Here is a 19,506-nt window from a genome sequence, read left to right on the forward strand (position 1 = left end):
TTAACGGTATTTGCCATCTTCTTGCCTGTGAACTTCTACACTTTCTGACAGCTTCAGATTTGTGATTGTTACTTTTGTGCACCTTTAACATTGATGGGCTTCTACCAAGATTGAGATGCATGTAACAGTGACCCTAGTCGATGTAATCAAAAATATGAGCTTTCCTTGGTGCTTCTTTCTTGTAAACCGGCTTTTAAAGTGGTTTCTACAGGCTGTTGTAGCTTAGCTGACAAAGAAAAAAGACTAAACAGACATACAAAATGTTTTTTTTTCTAAAGGGCTAGCGTCAGATATTACAGTTTTCAGTTACTGCTGGTCACGAGCGGCATGCCTGTGACCTGTGTATGTGACAAGGGTTAATACACACAGCTATCTAGCTAGTTCACTTTTCACCTATTAAAGGTCTCTTAATCCATCACATATCTTTAACCGCAACCACCACCAAAGTGTTATCAAAAATGTAATTTGCTGAGTCTTTGGTCCCTGTTTACTAAGGAAAATATGCACTTAACAACTTTTGTAGCAAAATGTGTCTGAAAATATAAATGACTGTACAAAATGTGCATGTTCAATCAGAGCCCAAAGATATACAGGTGTCAGTCCTTCGTTATCCAACGAAATCCGTTCTATAGAAAGTAGCTTTGGATAGTGAGTGTTTTAAAGTGATTTTCCATGTTAATTAGCAGTGGTGAGCGTTGGATAAGGCATTCCAGAGTTCCAGCTCATGGGATTGCATTGGGACGCGTCTGACATGCCGTCCATCATAGTGAAACAACAAATTGCGAGGACAGTCTATGCAGTACTTATTAAAGTTAAGATTTAATATACAAAAGTAGTACAGTGGTTGGTTTACAGAACGAGATTACAAGAACATATAATAAAGACCGTTTCATTCAATAAAAAGAATAAAAGCAAGATTCCTATACTGTACGTTGCCACATAACATGTATCTAATCTTTTGCAAAGAGGTAATTGGAGCATGGAAGATGAGATTTCACAGATCTTGTTGACATCAGACACTCCCCTGTTGGATTCTGCTCTTTATATCTCAATTGCAGGCTTGTATTTACATTCTCCTTTTATTAAAACACAGCATCCCCACCTTGTGGGTGTGTTCTCAACCTCTCCCTCATATCAATCTGCAGCCTTTGACATTTTTGCGACTTATGGAAAAAAATAACTTTAAAAAAAATCTGCCTGGATATAGACACATGCTCATATCTTTTTCTACAATTCTTAGAATTACGCCAACTTTGCTGTTGTATCTCACATGCAGTTTACGTAGTCCACTATTTTTGGACTCAATTGAACAGCTGAACGCGCTTGTTAGAAGTATGTATTTTGTAAGTTCAACCAACTCTCATGACAACGGTTTGATACATCATTAAAACAGTCTAATGTTTTATGGTCTATCCATTACTTGTAGATATATCAGACTGGCTGATATATACATCTATAATCAGCTAATCTAGTAGTCTAGAAATATCTAGTGAATGCAGAGGCTTAGTGTAAAAAATAAAAGCTGGGGGAAAATGCATTGCTCTCAAAGTTTCAGTGACCTATAATTTGGATATTCCTGTATTCGTTAGACATAGCAAGACAATGTGAACATTATGTCAAACGCCATGTCCCTTAGGCTGAGTGTTCACGGCGACGGCGTGCGTGGCGCACACAAAGTTTTGTCTTTGCTAGTGGCGACGGCGCGCTGGTCACGGCGGCGGTTCAGCCAATGAGGGCGAACCAGCAGTGTGATGGCGTGCATGCAGCAGCTGACACTGGGGCCGTAGCCTAAGGCCAGGTCCCCACTGCAGTCAGCGGTGCGCGCGACCCCCACCAGCTCCTTCCCTTCTTCCTGGCTGTCCCCAGTCCCCCCTCGCTCCCTGCGTACTGTGACGTGTCAGACAGCAGGGGCTACAACTGAATTGTGTTCCCGAGCGGCGACGCGTCACGTGGTGCGCCAAGGAGCCAATGAAATGGGGAGATCGCTGGCAGGGGGTGGAGGATCCCGATCACCAGTTGCAGGATTTCTGTGACCTGGTTTGGAATTCTCATTCAGCTTGGTGCAGTTGCCACACAGGGGAAACAGCAGGACTGACCCCACTGTGCAATAAGGTCAGAAAAACACTATTACTGGGTAAAATAATCAGTTGGAAACACAAAACAGCTGCCTATATTATGTGCTAGTGATATCCAACTTGTACGGACATGGGTTCGACCAGGGTGCCATAAACCGAGTAAATATAATACACTGAGAATCATAACCTGGTTTGAGGAGAACAACACACACACACGGCCCCTGTCATGGCCACGCCCACCCACCCCATTTTGCCATGACCCACGCCAGAGAACTCTGCCTGCAGATCGCGGTGTAGCGCTGTGCATGCGCTGCCAGGATGCCAGGCGTGCATGCAGCAGCCTCCTTCGGGACCTTGGCCCACGCGGAGGCTGTGGGAAAGCGGGTGCTTTCCCTGGCCATGGTCGACGGGGCGTTCCTAGGGGCGTCACGGAGCTGGGCGAACCACTCACGTGTCGCGCCAAGAAATCAGTTTAAACTGATTTCTTGCGCAACGCGTGCCCCCTCCTGCCTCCGTGCACCCGTATGGTCGATGGGCGCTATCACTGCCCCGTGCAGACGCCTTTGCGCGGTCTCCCACGCCATGGACTCACCCATATGTGTGTCTGTGGCATTGGTCACCTTGATGGTTTCTTTGGTAAGAAAGCTTTAAGGCGGTATCTTCTGTGAAGTATTCTCTGCATTAGGCTAAGGCCCCGCTCCCAGAGTCAGCGCACCCGCACTGCAGACAGGCGGTGCGCTGACATACACAGACCGCGATATGCGGTCTGTAGGGAGCCGGAGCGGGAGGTGGGCGGGAGTGGGAGGCTTGACAGGGAGGGGGGGCGTGGCTTGAGCGGAGGGACCCGCTACTCTCCCCCCCCCCTCCCTCCACGGACTCGGGATGGAGCTGGAGCTGCTGAGGGTAAGTTTAAACACACACACACACACACACACAGACAGAGAGAGGCAGGCACTCACGCACTCATACACACACACACGCGTGCACACACAGGCAGGCACTCACACACACACACACACACACAGACAGGCACTCACCTGCTTTCACTCCACACTCCTCCCCGCTCCCCGAAGCCTCTCCTCCTCCCGAAGCCTCCCCTCCCCATTGGCTCACAGCCACACCACGTGACGCGTCAACGCTAGGAAACACCATTCTCTTGTGTCTCCTAGCGGCTGACGCGCCACAGCGTGTAGTCAGCTGTGCCGCCAAGGGGGACCGGGACCGGCTCGCGAGGATTCCCCTGCTGGTGGGGAACTCTCGACATGGCCGCCCGCGCCAACGAGCGCAGCGGGACCGAGGCCTTAGGAACAAGAATGTGTTCCCCTGGAATGGGTTATTTTGTGGCAGAACAGTTGTTTTGGTTCACCAGCTTTTAAACCTTGGTGATGTGGTATACTTGCGTGGTCCAGCATAAAATGATATTTTAGTGTGACAGAAACCATCAATAAAACATTAATCAGGTGATATTGCTTTAGCCACCAAGTTGGTCCGTGTTCCCTTTATGGTTTTTTATATGTTAAGCTGAGAGAGTAGAAATTTTGGCTTGTTCAGTGACAAATAATTGAATAATCCTTTATTTCCAACAAGAAGAAATAGTTGTGACATGAGTCAACTAGGCAGATGTTGGTTTAAAAAAAATAGAAGTGTGAGGCCTCTAACTTGCTTACCTAAATTCAGGCAGCTTCGGGCGACGCGTTGCCATAGCAACACGCGGGGTTCATGTGACGCCTGATTGAAGGTATGGGGGAGCGTGACCCTGGTGGAGAGCAGGCAGGAGGGGGGCATGTAATCAAGTAATTGGCTTGTATATTTTAGACTTTAAGTGGCTACACAGCTTCACTTGTAGTTTTTGGTTTGCTACTTTGGCTGCGTCCATAGAAGGGCAGACTGCGCTGATGCGTCCGCACGCTGCGCGATCAGACTGGCTCAAACACACAGCCACGATGCAAATCACATGACATTCCAACCCTTCCACATAACAGTAGTACTTACATTGCCATCTTCTGTACCTGATATAAGCAGCTGTTCTCAGTCGCATCTTTTTTCAATCTTAAAGCAGCAGTTCCCCCATCTCGCTTATTTTTATTTATTTTTTTAAAATCTATTTGGAAAGCAAGGGGTCTCCAGAGCTGAAGTGTTGGTTTCGGCTCCGGAGACCCTCTGGTTTCAGAGATATATATATATATATATATATATATATATATATATACCTGGAAACACAGCACTAGTGTGCCGTCCATGGGAAACTATGGCGTGTTGAAATCTCCAGTGATACCTGGGCCAATAGGAAGCTGTGACATAATCCACTGTTGGCCCATATGATGTAGCAGATTTAAAAAACAAACAAAAAAAACAAGTGCTATTGTTTCCATTGTGTATTTCGGGAACCAGGTGATCCCTGGGCTGTCATTAATGCCGTTCAGCTCTCGGGACCCCCTGTTTCCCACCCATCTAAGAAAAAGGGGGTGAGGGAGACTTTGGGTGAGAAACCGACCCTTGAAGATTTAAATTAACATTTTATTCCCTTCCTTGAATATCTGCACATCTTTTTGGTGTATTCATGTTGGGTATTTATAACAACATATTACTGTATATAGAGCTCCCCTATCCAAGGTATGCTGAGTCTCCTTCCAGGTTTGATATTACTTTCCTTTAAGTAATTATTATTACAGACTGAGAGAACAAGAGGTCTGCCCTTTTTCATATGATGTAGGATTTCAAAATTAAACCGGACAACACTTCTGTAATTTAACAGGTTAACTTGAACATAGATTTATCATAGAACTGGATTTTGCAGTATTTGTTTTCCAAATGTATAATCTTGTTTAACAAAATGTGATCTTTATAGCGGTTTGTGATTTAAAAAATGAATGGAGAAAAAACTTTTGAAAATGTTAATCACTAAATTATTATTGCTAATTTTCTATGCCCTTTTGCAGAATGTTTTTTTTTTTTAGTTGCTTTAAAGCAGTAATGGCACTTGACATTTTTTTTGTAAGTTCCTGTACCTGTAGTGCTGATTTTAGCAGCAACCCAGACATTTGTAATCATCTGGTTTCTGAGAAAATGACTTGCATGTTGGGGAAAACCATGCAAACTTAAGACCCCTTCCCTATCAATCTAGCAGTAAGCAACGTTGTGAGCATATCAAATTTGAAGTCTAAAGCTGCGCTTACAGTGCCGGCGATGCGTTGACAAAACAAATGTATTGCCGCCGTCGCGCGCGCTTATAGTAGAAGCGGAGCGACGGCCTGGTCGCGATTGCTGGAAGTTAAGTAAATTTGATTTCTCCAGCGACCGCAGCGTATAAGCGCAGCCTAAGATAGGCGGGATGTCTGCAAACTACATCTTATAGTTCAGATCTATAGTTCATGGGTGGACAACTCCAGTCCTCAAGGGCCACCAACAGGCCAGGTTATTAGGCATATCCCTGCTTCAGCACAGGTGGCTCAGTCAGAAGACTGAGCCACCTGTGTTGAAGCAGGGATATGCCTAATACCTGGCCTGTTGGTGGCCCTTGAGGACTGGAGTTGGTCATCCCTGCCTTGGGGGCTTTGTTTATAAAAATCAAAACCGCTGCTTCTCCTGGCATATTACAATCTCCGTTATCTGTTCTGATCCTACAGTAATACTATAACCTGGGGATGGACCATGTTCATTTCAGCTTTGGGGATCCCCGTCGCCCCCCCCCCCCCCCGCCCCGGTTCCCTATCTAGAGGGAGAGATAGATATATATTTGTAAAGTTAGTGCTGGTACCATACCTCCAGGGGACACAAAATGGAGGTTTAAATCTGCCGTATTACACGGCTTTCTTTCAGCTCGCGTGATGCAGGGATATGAGTACCAAGAAGTAACCGGCGGCTCCTATTCTGGTAAGTATCTCAGGGCAAATAATTAGGGGGTGAGCAAGACGTTTGCTCCTTTTAAAAACTTTTTCATCTTTTCTAAACATGGAACAGTGTCTTGACTAGCACCATATTAAGCTATGACGCAGGTCAGGTACGTTTTTAAACAGCAGCCTTATATCTGTTTCTCACTTAACATTGAAAGCTACTTTTGACTGCTACTTTTGACTGTACAGTTCTATATTTAAACACAGACCACATTCCACAAAAAAAAAATCTTCTCTTCCAGCTATAAGGATTAAGGAAGAAGAACCTGATCCAGAGGAATGGCAGCTCACTGGTGACTCCACAGTGAACACCCATGATTTAACCCATTTGAGAGTACAGGTCGTGGATGATGAAGCGGATCAACCAAGTCAAGAGGGGAAAAGACTGCGGCGAGTTGCTTGCACTTGCCCCAACTGTAAGGATGGTGCTGGAAGGTATGTACATATACAAATCGGCTAATGCTTCTGAGTAGTTGTAGTTGACCCACAAATGCATGGGACCTCTCCAAAGTAGCCCCATGCGTATTTGTACACACAATCCTACTATCCACAGAACCGACAGACTGCGCACATTTGCACCCCCATTTGGAGACAGCTGTCATTGACTACTGCTTTCCTCTCTGAAGGTGCTCCCAACAATACTGTACATATTGTTAGGCTGCGCTTATAGTGATAGCGACGCTGACGTCACGCTGCGGTCGCTGGAAAAATCAAATTGAAGTGACTTCCAGCGATCGTGACTAAGCTGTCGTGCCGTTGCGTCGTGCCTACTATAAGCGCACACAACGGGTAAATACATTTGTTTTGATGCGACGTCGCCGTTGCCGACACTATAAGCACAGCCTTACTCAGTGCATTGTGCCGAGTTTGGGAAAACATGGCGATCTAACGGCACTGCCTCCAACGGTGTGCAAGCGCTCTGTGTGCCTCTTGCGGTGTAACTGCCTGTGTGTGTCATGCAAGGCATTGTGGGTAGCGCCTTCAGGAGAGGAGAGCATTAGTGACTAGTGCGTATGTATGCACACGTATCTATGTAAACACGTGTATCCTAATCTCTTTCAATCTAGCTGAATCTGAATTTAGTTATCAGAAACAACAAACATATATTTAATGTTCCAAAAGGACACCATTTTTTTTCCTCTCCCTTCTTGCCTTGGATTCTTTTGAGGTGGAGAGAAATAATGCATTGCATATAATTGATAGACACTTGTGTATTTTATAAATGAGGTCTGATAGTTTGCTAGCAGTTAAAGGTAATAAAGCACTCCAGACGTTTGCAAAAGGCTTTTGCCCTTCCCTTATAGTGACCAAGACATTAAATGCAGAGATAAAATTGACACTCACGTTTTCCTTACTGTTAAATAACTATTCTTAGGGGCACCAACCTTGGAAAAAAGAAACAGCACATCTGTCATATCCCAGGATGTGGTAAGGTTTATGGCAAGACATCGCATCTGAGAGCCCATCTTCGCTGGCATTCAGGAGAACGTCCTTTTGTGTGTACCTGGATGTTCTGTGGTAAAAGATTTACTCGTAGTGACGAGTTACAGCGGCATAGAAGAACACATACTGGTAAGATGTTTTTTTTTTGTTCTGTGATTCTATCCTTCAAATGGCCGTGTAGTCAAAATGTTGATATTTTATTAATGACCTATTCAGTTATTTAAAATAAATTGTAAATGTTGGTGATCACAATATGATTTAAATAATTTAATCATCTCGTGTGTTTTTTTTAGTAGTGTACGTGTCACTGATTTCTTGTTGTATATCTTTTGTTCAAAAGTAGTTTTATTAGAAACATGCATTTTCAGTGGAAAATTCATGGTTGCAATTAAGAGTTGTATGTCCTGCTTTAGCCCAACAATTTACACTATACAACACCTTTTTAGTGATTAAACATATTGTGGTACATGATGCTAATTCACTAACATTTGGATGACACAGGCAGCTACTTGGGTATCTGCGTTATTCACTAATCCCAACTAGCAACATATTGTTGTAATTAAACATATCCATGGATAATTGTGGCACAAGGTATGAACTCACTAATATCTGGATGACAGAATGATTTGTAGAACTGCTTGTATGAATCTGCAGTTTGCCAAGAATAAAAGTTAGTGATGTTTACCATATTGGAGAATCTTCTATAATTTGAAACCTGTGCCTGATAAACCACTTAATCTTTAGGAATTTAATTTTAGATTTCTGATTAACATTAGTCAACTTTACTCTCATAGTGCAAAATATATTTGCCTACTAATTACAAGGGTTGTCATGGTCTATTGCAGCAGTGTCCAACTCCAGTCTGCAAGGGCCACCAATAGGACAGGTTTTCAGGATATCCCAGCTTCAGCACTGATGGCTCAGTCGAAGACTGCACCACCTGTGTTGAAGGAGGGATATCCTGAAAACCTTGACCTGTTGGTAGCTCTTTGAAGAGTGTAGTTGAACACTCCTGGTCTATTGGTTAACAGTTAAGAGAAAAGTTGACCACGAGCTGCGTATTTATTAAAAAACATTATATTGTGGCAACACTTGCAAGTATTTCTGTTGTCTTTTGTTCTTTGGGTTTTCATAGGAGCTATTGATAAGGACAGTTCTGCTGCATGTAGCAAGAACTTGCCTTAGGTCGTGATTATAGAAGGCGCGTGCAATTTTGCGCGCTGCGCGAACAAACTACAATAGCCGTATTGGGCCTGCCATAGTGATGCATAGCGACCGCACAGCAGATTTTTGAAACTACAAAGGATTTAGGTTTTTTTCGCGTCACGTGAGCGGTTCAGCCAATGAGGGCGAACCAGCCTGGTGACACGTCTGCCACGCCTCTCCAATCGCTCCATCGTTGTGCAACCATCGCTCGGGCGACAGGTGCGCACGACGCCATGTGCTCAGTTGCACGCGCCTACTATAATCTCCGCCTTAGGGGTAGACTTGGATACAGACAAGTGTTGGCAATTGCAACTCCCCCCCCCCCCCCCCCTTTTTTTTTTTTACTCTTTCCATATGTTGCAAGTTTGTTTCTCTATGTTAAAAATAGAAATAAGATTGTGTACATGATTATTTGACGTAATGTTACTGCCCCCTATAGCAGTTAGAGGATTTCAACTGTATTAATTGTCATGAGCCAGAGAATTAATAAAACAATGACAATATTTATCATTTAATCTTATTCTCTAAATTAAACCCAACTTTAATAGGCGTTTATGCTAGATATTACTTGTGTGGATTCCACAATAATTATGAAAAGGGTATGGTGAAATTCTGTTTCTACTCCATCCCCGTAAACCATCCTTCCCACTCCTTTGAAGAAGTTTCAACAATTCATGGAGTACTTTTATTCATCAAGCCAGCAAGTTCTTTTGCATATTCCTTTATATTGAATTTACTTATAAAGACACATTTTGTAAGAGCTTCCCAAAGCCCTTCTTCAGATATTGCATAAGACATTTATTTGATTTTGAACTATTGTGCCTGGTATAATTTTTAAATGAGGTGGTTTTGTGTAGAATATTGTCTTGGATCCTGCAAAGAATCCTATCTTTCTCTGTCATGAAGACTGCCAGTTTACATGTTTACATGTCTTTGTAAATGTATGTGTATTCAAAATATAAGCCTGTATTACACACTACAACTGTATTTTGTCATCCGACAGGTGAAAAGAAGTTTGTCTGTCCAGAGTGTTCCAAACGATTTATGCGAAGTGACCACCTTGCCAAACACATTAAAACCCATCAAAATAAAAAAGGCATTCACCCTAGCAGTGCTGTACTGGCATCGATAGAGGCAAAGCCTGATGATACATTGATAACTGCAGAAGGAACAACGCTTATCCTTGCAAATATTCAGCAAGGATCCATATCGGGCATAGGAACTGTAAATACTGGCACCAGCAATCAAGATCTCCTCTCCAATTCTGAGATTCCTTTACAACTTGTCACAGTTTCTGGAAATGAGACAATTGAGTAAATATCACACAACACCAATTAATCGTGGTTATTTTTATACAGTAGTGAGAAAACAAAACATTGTTCCTGAGTTCTTAGATATCTTTTTATTGATGTGCAAAAATTTTTGGATTGACGGTAACTTGGTTATACACGACACTGAAATGCCTTACTTTGTATGATATTCCATAGTGTGATAAAATGGTAAAATTGCATGGCTTTTGTAGGTACTTTTGGAATCTAGAACAGATGAAATTTTACCATGTTACATACAAATATATAAAATAATGTTGACAGATGGAAATAGTAGTCTAACCAAACGCATCAATCCTGTGTGGTTTCGAGTAAAAAAAAAAAAGAAAAAATTAAGAAAATGTTGGTATTTATCTATTGTAAGATAACAAAGTTGATGGGTGAAAAAAGAAATTATGTTATGATAAATGAAATTTTGTAATTTTCTTGACTGGAATTTTTATTACGCATAACTGACAAATCAAGTTTCCCAGCAAATCTTACATAGCTTAGGCTTTACCATAGCTCACCAATTAATCAATTAACAGCCAATTATTTTAATTAGGTTAACCTGTGTACACAATTTTAAGCGTTTCTCTTGTAAAATTCTACAACAAGGTTTTAACATGGAGCTGTAGGCAACAGCCACTGTTTAGATCGTGTTGAAAAGCCATGCGCAAGGTTTAATTTGCCAAACCCGATCTTGTTAAAATTGTTTGTCAAAAAGGCAATATAACCAATGCTGAAAGATTTTGTAGGTTGAAGCATTTTTGAATGGTTCGATAAATAAATGTTCTGATTAAGCACCCACTTGATTGAACACTGGTGGACCAAAAATAGTGAACTGTGTCATTGATGATTTTTAGCACATCTTATTTTCGATCCCATCTGTATTCAACGGCATTAGATGCCATCATTGTAAATTAACTAGTATAGCATATACAAACGTGATTTGGATAATTTCCATAATGACAATACTCCAAAGCATACACATCCTAGTCATGGGAAATAGGGAATTTTACAAGGGCGGGGGGGGGGGTTCTTTTTTTTTTTTTTTTTTTTCTTGGTAACTTTGTTAGTCGGTGAATCAGCATTTAAACAACCTTTTTGCTTCCCATTAAAAAAAAAAATTGTATGTATCGAATACATTTACCAGATAAATATGTATGTTTTTTTTTTATTATGTTGCTGTATTTTCTTTTTCTTTTTTTAATTGTTTATATTTTCAACTATAGAAAAAGTGTAAAAATACCAAGTTACATTGCAAGTATGTAAGTGCTATACCATTTTTCTAAGAAGTAAAAAAAAAAAATGAATAAAAACTGCAGCACCTACACCAATTCACCTATTTACAGGCTTTGTTTGGGTCTCTATTTGTTATTCCTATGACCACCTCAAATTTAAAGGCTACCTTTAAAGTGTATGTTTAAAGTGTATTATAACAGTGTGGTAGTTTAATAAAACACTATTTTCTTTCTTTTGACTTTGCCGTATTCATATTCATTACTGGGAAATATTCCTTGTTTGTAGGTTCAGTACTAGTGGTAGCAGATCCTATCCGTATCCGATAGTTGCTTTTCAACTTTTTATGGAAAGTTCTGGGGGCTTTTTAATCATTGAATGTATTTTTTGTAGTTTTTTTAACTTTTTACATCAGTTAACAAAAAGCAAACCTGCTGTATCAGTTTAAGATGTTATGTTACGATTACCTGCATTCCCATAAGCTTAAACCAAAGGTCCCAACAATTTTTTGCTGATGTCTTGTTTTAATCTGCTAACAAAACAAACAAAAACAAATCCCGTTAATGTTTTTCTACTGCTTGACTTGTTTAATTTTTGAATTTTTTTTTTATTAACCGGGTGGGAACTTGTGGTTCCCCTGATTCAAATGCCACTATTCTAGTTTAGTTACCAGGTTTAAGTCTAATTCGGAGGAAACGCAATGACTGCCAAATCTTGGGTCATTAGGAAGTTGCGTCATCGGTTGCGGCTTCCTATTGGATGGCTATTTTTAAATCCCCTTTAAAAACCCGGAAGTAATACTAGTCATTTAATCAGTAAGTATCTCGGGAACTGAGGGTTCCCCAGAGCTAAAATAAATAGTATGTTTCAGCTCTGGAAGACCAATCTTCCTCCCCCTCCCAGCTTTGTGAAGTTGATGAAATTATAGAGACTGAGTGTGCAAAATACTTAATACTTGTTGCTGCAGTATGTGGTCTCGAACATACTTTCATTCCTTGGTAGATGACATTTAATACACATTGAGAATGAGAATTTTGGTCACTTAAAACATTAAGTGGACATGTGGTAAATTTGTCACAATAGTGTGTCATTTGTAACAATATTGCACATGCAGCATATTACTATGCATCCTTTTGCTAGAAAAGGTTCTTTAAAGTATAAATAATATGAAGTATCTTACCAAACATGAAATGTTGATTTTGTTTTTAGTGCTATCTGTTTTTCTTACTGTCCTTACATACAGTAATGACAGACTTTCTTAATCAACAGTTTTTTTTTAATTTTATTTTTTATTATTATGTTGCTAAGTAGGCTACCATTAAAAATAAATTTAAAAAAAAAATGTCCCCCACTGTTCTCGATGGTAGATTTGTAGATGGTTGGAAATGCACAGTTGCGGGGAAATCCCTTACCGTAAACTGCAGCTTTTCTTTGATTGAATGCTTATTTAAAAATATTCACATCTTTGTTATCACAATAGATCTATCTGTAATTATAACGATCTTTGTTTGTACAATTGTATATAATGTGAAACGTAATGGCTTGTTCACTCAGTGTCACTTTGGGGGGGTTACTTTTTTCTTTATAATATCAATATTATAAACTTTTTATTTCTATGGTTCATGGTTTTGCTACCATGATATAATAGGTAGAGATTTAAGGCTTTGTTCAAACACGCTGTGCATTTTTTTTTTCTACTGCTATTGTGATTTGGTTATGGTACATTTCTGTAATATGCATGTAGGTGGAATTTTGCTGCCTATATAGATTTTTAAAAAAATAAATAAATAATAAAGTTAAAAAAAATCCATATCAATCTGTAAACGTTTCTTTTGCCGCCACAGTTAGGTTTAAATTCAATTTCATGTGTTAACAAATTATTTACCGATGGTCTTTTCAAAGGTGTTTGAGGAGTAAAATTCCAAGATGTTTTGCTAGTAATTTCATACTGTTTTCATTACCTTCTGTTTTATCGTCACAATGTCAACGTATTAATATGAATTCAAGTTTGGTAAGATTAGTCATTTTGTAAATTCCCATGCTTTTGGTTGGTATACTTCATCAAATTGTCTGGAAACAAGTGGGTTAAAAAAAATAAACAATTGGTATAAATATAAAAAATGCAACAAAATATTAGACTTGTGTTGTAAAAAAAAAAACTTTGATTTACCATATAAAAGTGTAGCAGTCCAATGCTCCAGAAATATCAAAGCCAAAAGACATTTCACATGATAAACCATGTTTAGATTTTGTTTACAAAGCAGTTGACCAGCATTACAAAATACTCTCCCAAAGCAAGTGAAGTAAATGCCTTTGTCCTACTCGTGGTAATCTGTTGGAGCCGTGTTTATCGAGCATATACTGTATGCATGTATACCTTGTGTATAGGCATTTTCTCCTACATGCCCACTATGTCGGTACAAATAAATGGGGGATAGTCTTCTCGAGGTAGGATTAAAACTCAAGATTACACAAACCGCAGGGAGTGCTTCCTGCTCTCCTTTCAACAATTTTTAGAGTTGTTTGGACCTCCATTTATTTTCTGCCATATCTTAAGCCAATCAGCCCTTTGCTGAACACAGAAGGGCTTCCAGAAGTCCTGCGGAATGGCTCCCTTTTTGTTCTCAATAGAAGTAGCCGGGGTTGACTTAGCTGAGTTCCTAGCTGTTTGCTGAACTTCTTCCCACTGCTCCTGAACCACCAAGGTCCCTCCTGGCTGCGTGAAGTCACTTGAGCACTTCTAAATTTTATTGTTGTGCACTTATGCAGAAGGGCCCCCTGATGGAAACAACCCTGCACACTTTTCCCCATTTCTTCCAAAGGCACGATATGGCTTACAGGGTTCTGTCAAGCTTTATTGTTGGATGTGATGTATGAAGGTAGCCTGCTTATTTTTCTTTTTTTAAGAATTGAACTGGCAAAGTTTATTTGCAGGTGACTTCCATGTGTGAGGTGCTTTTACTCATAGACCACAAATCCCCCGAGACTACTAATCTGCAAAAATTAGAAATCCAATCCTCTGTATTTCTGGTCCTTATCTCTAGCAATGCAGAGGCACCGAGTCTTGCATAGCTGTCTCTACGGTGTGATTTCAGAGCCTTTACATTCAAAACTCTGCCATATTAGCTTTGGGGTTTTATCTGTGCAAACCTTAAAGCTTCTGCTGTAGGAGCCTCATTCCCTAGTGCTATGCAAGTCTACGTGCCTTGGCTAATATGGACCTCCACTCGTGGTTCTCCATTTGGTTATTTTCTACCCCACAGTCCCTCTTGTGAGGTGCACAGTTTGGTGCCTGGCAAGAAAGAAGTGTCTGCCTAGTCACTTGTGGACCTTCCACTAACATGCCTCTAGTTTCTGTCTCACTGAGGAACACAGAAGCATAAAAGGCCTTGGTTTCTGTTTTGTGCGAGTTAGCAAGTATGTTTTTTTTTTTCAGACCAAATCAGTTCCCATTTCTTTATACTAATCTCTTGCTTTATTTGTTATCCTTGGTAAAAGCATCAGCTGTATTGAAAACTGTAGCTTTCAAAAGCTACATGTCGAGGAGTCCCAAAGGGCAATGGTACAATTAGCATAGTGAGCTATAAAAGCAAGAATCATAACCTGCTGGAACTTAAATAACATCTGTGTATTTCATATATTGAGAAACTTAGTGAAGTACAACATAGCAGTCTGACCGATAATGAAATTTTCACAGTCAACGATATATATATCACTGCCAATGAACTTATTCCAGGAAAAGACAATTACGGTAAGCAATAAATTTTCTATTTTGTTCTGTAAAAAAATAGCAGCAAATAATACCTGGTATGAGGTAAGCTCATCCCACCTGAGAAGTAGAACAATACATATGTGTTTTAAAGAATGGAATGGGCATCAGAGTTGGTTTTTCCCTCTTCTTGCTCGATGGTAGTACACGTGTTTCCTAATGGTGTGAACAGTTTTTCTATTACAAAGTCTTCAGAAACTGTATGTGCTAGTTTTGTTATTCCTTGTGTTTTCCAGCCAGTAATGTCAGTTTCCAGATGCTTCAAAGTGATTTCCAAAACCTTGCCATGCCTAGATGACTCTGCTAGATCCATACACGATCTATGGGAAAGATGGAACAGTTAAATTAGTCAGGCTCCACCAGTGGGAAGTAGACTATATAATTTATATGGGATTACATGATAATTAATTACCATAAATCCCCAGGCAGACCAATTAAATCCTTCATACAATCATTAGGACAACCACTCCTCAATACTTGGATCTTTTTTTTCCTTTGCATGAACATTGTTCCACATTACCATCATTTAAAGAAGACACAACAGGTGTTTTTTTTTTATGCAAACTGAAAGAAATAGGAACGATAATTTATTGGTCACATTGGATGTACCATCCTTATACACCAACTTCCCTCATGCATTACGTCGTCAGGCACTACTCCAGACTTTATGATAATTTTGTAAAGGTGACCCACCTATTCAATATTTGTTGCAATTATTGGACATAGTATTAAATAAAACATTTTAAATTTGAGTGATTTTTTTTATTTTCTTTCATACAGATCCAAAGAATCGCAATGGAGCAGTATGAAACCGACTTTATAGTAATTCATCCTATCAACATATGGTATGCTGGTGGCGATTTAAAGATAATATTTTTATGATTTGGATGGACACCGAGGAGAGTAATTGAGTTTATAAATAATTTAAATAAACCTACTTCAGTTTGATTCTCTGCAAATTGAAGTAGGGATACAATTCAATTTCTAGATGTGCAAGTGCACAAAAATAAGAAACCTACGGACCGTAATAATACATACCTGCATGGGAGGAGTTTTCATTCCCAGGCATGTAAAATGGGCTTTCCATAGTCACAATTCTGCAGGATAGTTAGGATTGTCTATGATGCTAATCTTAAGGCCTTTTTCTTTGAGACAGATATTTCTGGACCCAGGATATAAACCGGGACAATTTAAATATAGCTCTAGAAAAGGTTAGAGATTTGGACCTAAAAACACTCTTATAAGTCAAACAACTCGAACCTAAACAGATTTTTGTTGACTGCTACAGTCTGCTCAGTGATATTAGAAAAGCAATCCATAATAATTGGGAGATTATTGCTACAGAACCAACTTTAGTATAACACAACGGAATCCTATGATTTCATATACAGTTGTGTGAAAAATAAAGTACACCCTCTTTGAATGCTATGGTTTTACATATCAGGACATAATAACAATCATCTGTTCCTTAGCAGGTCTTAAAATTAGTTAAATACAACCTCCGATAACAACAACACATGACATATTACACCGTGTCATGATTTATTTAACAACATAAAGCCAAAATGGAGAAGCTGTGTGAAAAACTAAGTACACCCTTACTGCTTCCATAGGAATTAAGATGCTAAGTAGCAGACAGGTGCTGCTAATCAAATGCCATTGACTAATTGATCATCAGCAAGTGTGACCACCTCTATAAAAGCCAATGTTTTAGCAGTTTGCTGGCCTGGAGCATTCAGGTGTGTGTTAACACAATGCCAAAGAGGCAAGACATCAGCAATGATCTTAGAGAAGCAATTGTTGCTGCCCATCAATCTGGGAAGGGTTATAAGGCCATTTCCAAACAATTTAAAGTCCATCATTCAACAGTGAGAAAGATTATTCAAAAGTGGAAAACATTCAAGAAAGTTGCCAATCTTCCCAGGAGTGGACGTCCCAGCAAATTCACCCCAAGGTCAAACCGTGCAATGCTCAGAGAAATTCCAAAAACCCAAGAGTTACATCTCAGACTCTACAGGCCTCAGTTAGCATGTTAAATGTTAAAGTTCATGACAGTACAATTAGAAAAATACTGAACAAGTATGGTTTGTTTGGAAGGGTTGCCAGGAAAAAGTCTCTTCTCTCTAAAAATAACATGGCAGCATTGCTTAGGTTTGAAAAGTTGCATCTGAACAAACCACAAGACTTCTGGAACAATGTCCTTTGGACAGACGAGACCAAAGTGGAGATGTTTGGCCATAATGCACAGCGCCACATTTGGTGAAAACCAAACACAGCATATCAACACAAACACCTCATACCAACTGTCAAGCACGGGGGTGGAGGGGTGATGATTTGGGCTTGTTTTGAAGCCACAGGACCGGGGAACCTTGCAGTCATTGAGTCGACCATGAACTCCTCTGTATACCAAAGTATACTAGAGTCAAATGTGAGGCCATCTGTCCGACAGCTAAAGCTTGGCTGAAATTGGGTCATGTTACAGGACAATGATCCCAAGCACACCAGCAAATCGACAACAGAATGGCTGAAAAAGAAAAGAATCAAGGTTTTGCAATGGCCCAGTAAAAGTCCTGACCTCAACCCGATTGAAATGCTTTGGCTGGACCTTAAGAGAGCTGTGCATAAACAAATGCCCACAAACCTCAATGATCTGAAGCAACGTTGTAAAGAAGAGTGGGCCAAAATTCCTCCACAACGATGTTAGAGACTGATGAAGTAATCGTTTTTTGTGTGACTTAAAGTTATTGCTGCTAAAGGTGGTTCTACAAGCTATTGAATCATAAGGTATACTTGGTTTTTCACACAGGGTTTCTCCATTTTGGCTTTATTTTTGTTAACTAAATCATGACACGGTGTAATATGTCATGTGTTGTTGTTCATCTGAGGTCGTATTTATCTAATTTTAAGACCTGCTAAGGAACAGATGATTGTTATTATGTCCTGATATGTAAAACCAAAGAATTCAAAGAGGGTGTACTTTCTTTTTCACAACTGTATGTTACTTTGTAACAAATGTTCTAATAGTTATTATATACCCAGTATAAAAAGGACATTGAATATAGTCATGGGTGAGATATGTTCAGACGGGAAGTTTTGTATACATCATGATAATAATTACAAATCTTGTGAATTGTGAAAAGGAACCATATCCAAATTGGAATGAAAAAACAGAATAAAAATATGATCTCTTGAACTACCTTATTATGAGACACCGTTCACTGAAGGGTATTCTGAATTTTCAAACAAAAATGCAAGCCTTCATTTTGCCAAGTGCCTCTGTGCCAGTCAAAAGTCATCTATTAAAAAAGAAAAAGGAAATTAAATATACTAAATAGTAGATATTGAAGGATTAGTGCATAAAAATAATGAATATAATGTTAAAAAAACTTTTATCCAAAAAGGATTATCTGTAATTTAACTATTTTACATTATTAGCTACATTTCTAATGCTACAGTACCTCGAAAAACACGTGCCTCATCGAAAAACAGCCCCCTCTGTGATACCAAAATCATAGTTCAGGCAATAGAGCTGGTTAAAAAAAAAAAGGTCAAGTGAATCAAGATACAATGAAGCAAACATTGGCAATACATAACATGGAAACAAATATAGACAGACAGAGACTACTGAAGGTAAAAGACCCAAAACAGAGAAAGACCCTGAGCCAGTACAGAATAAGTGCCCACAGCCTAGAAATAGAAACAGGCAGGCACAGACAGAACTGGAAGCCCCGGGAGATGAGACTGTGCCAAAGATGTGAGCTAGGTGAGGTAGAAGATGAAACTCACTTCCTGTTGCGTTGCACACAATACTCTGAAGTGAGGGGTGCCCACCTAGAGAAACTCACTGCTGTTATCCAGAACTTTAATAATACAGAAGAGAACCAAAAAATAGCGATCCTCCTGGGAGAAGATGAAACCACAGCAGAACTAGCTGCACACTATATCAGCACCTGCCACAAGCTGAGAGACGTACATTAACCCCCACACCCCTGTGTGAAACTGTTACCCATATACCCTGCAATCATTATACCCTATCCCTAGTATTCGTGTAATTATTGTCCCCCACCCCCTATTATTCACGCTTTGGCAATACTGAAATGTTCTTTCGTCATGCCAATAAAGCTAATTTGATTTGATTTGACTGCGAGAGAGAGACAGACAGAGTGTGCGAGAGAGAGACAGACTGCGAGAGACAGAGAGAGGGGGGGCAGAGAGGGGGCAGAGAGAGAGGAAGGGGCAGAGAGAAAGAGGGCGAGAGGGGGGGCAGAGAGAGAGAGGGGTGGCAGAGGGGGAGGGAGGGGGCAGAGAGAGGGAGGGGGGGGCAGAGAGAGGGAGGGGGGGGCAGAGAGAGAGTGAGGGGGGAAGAGAGAGGGGCAGAGAGAGAGGGGGGGCACGGAGAGAGAGCGAGGGGGGGCAGAGAGAGGGAGAGGGGGCAGAGAGAGAGGGCGGGGGAGGGGCAGAGAGAGATGGGGGCAGAGAGAGAGAAGGGGTGGCAGAGATAGAGAGAGAGGGGGCAGAGATAGAGAGAGAGGGGGCAGAGATAGAGAGAGAGGGGGCAGAGAGGGTGGGAG

The 19,506-nt window shown here is 40.4% G+C and overlaps 1 protein-coding gene across 4 annotated transcripts in view; it reads left to right on the forward strand.

The window, feature by feature from the left end:
• Positions 1-10,338, forward strand: part of SP3 (Sp3 transcription factor) — a 39,743-nt gene extending 29,405 nt beyond the window's left edge. For 2 of the 4 annotated variants that reach the window (XM_075609039.1, XM_075609041.1), the window contains 4 exons: positions 5,895-5,948; positions 6,211-6,403; positions 7,344-7,540; positions 9,621-10,338. In XM_075609039.1, the coding sequence (XP_075465154.1) occupies positions 5,895-5,948; positions 6,211-6,403; positions 7,344-7,540; positions 9,621-9,934 (758 nt within the window). In that variant the 3' untranslated portion in view covers positions 9,935-10,338. The remainder of the gene's footprint in view (positions 1-5,894; positions 5,949-6,210; positions 6,404-7,343; positions 7,541-9,620) is intronic. The other 2 variants (XM_075609040.1, XM_075609042.1) reach the window with 1 other exon arrangement.
• Positions 10,339-19,506: the final 9,168 nt, after the last annotated feature.

Source organism: Ascaphus truei, chromosome 7 (genome assembly GCF_040206685.1).
Source record: "Ascaphus truei isolate aAscTru1 chromosome 7, aAscTru1.hap1, whole genome shotgun sequence".
NCBI classification, from domain to species: Eukaryota; Metazoa; Chordata; class Amphibia; order Anura; family Ascaphidae; genus Ascaphus; species Ascaphus truei.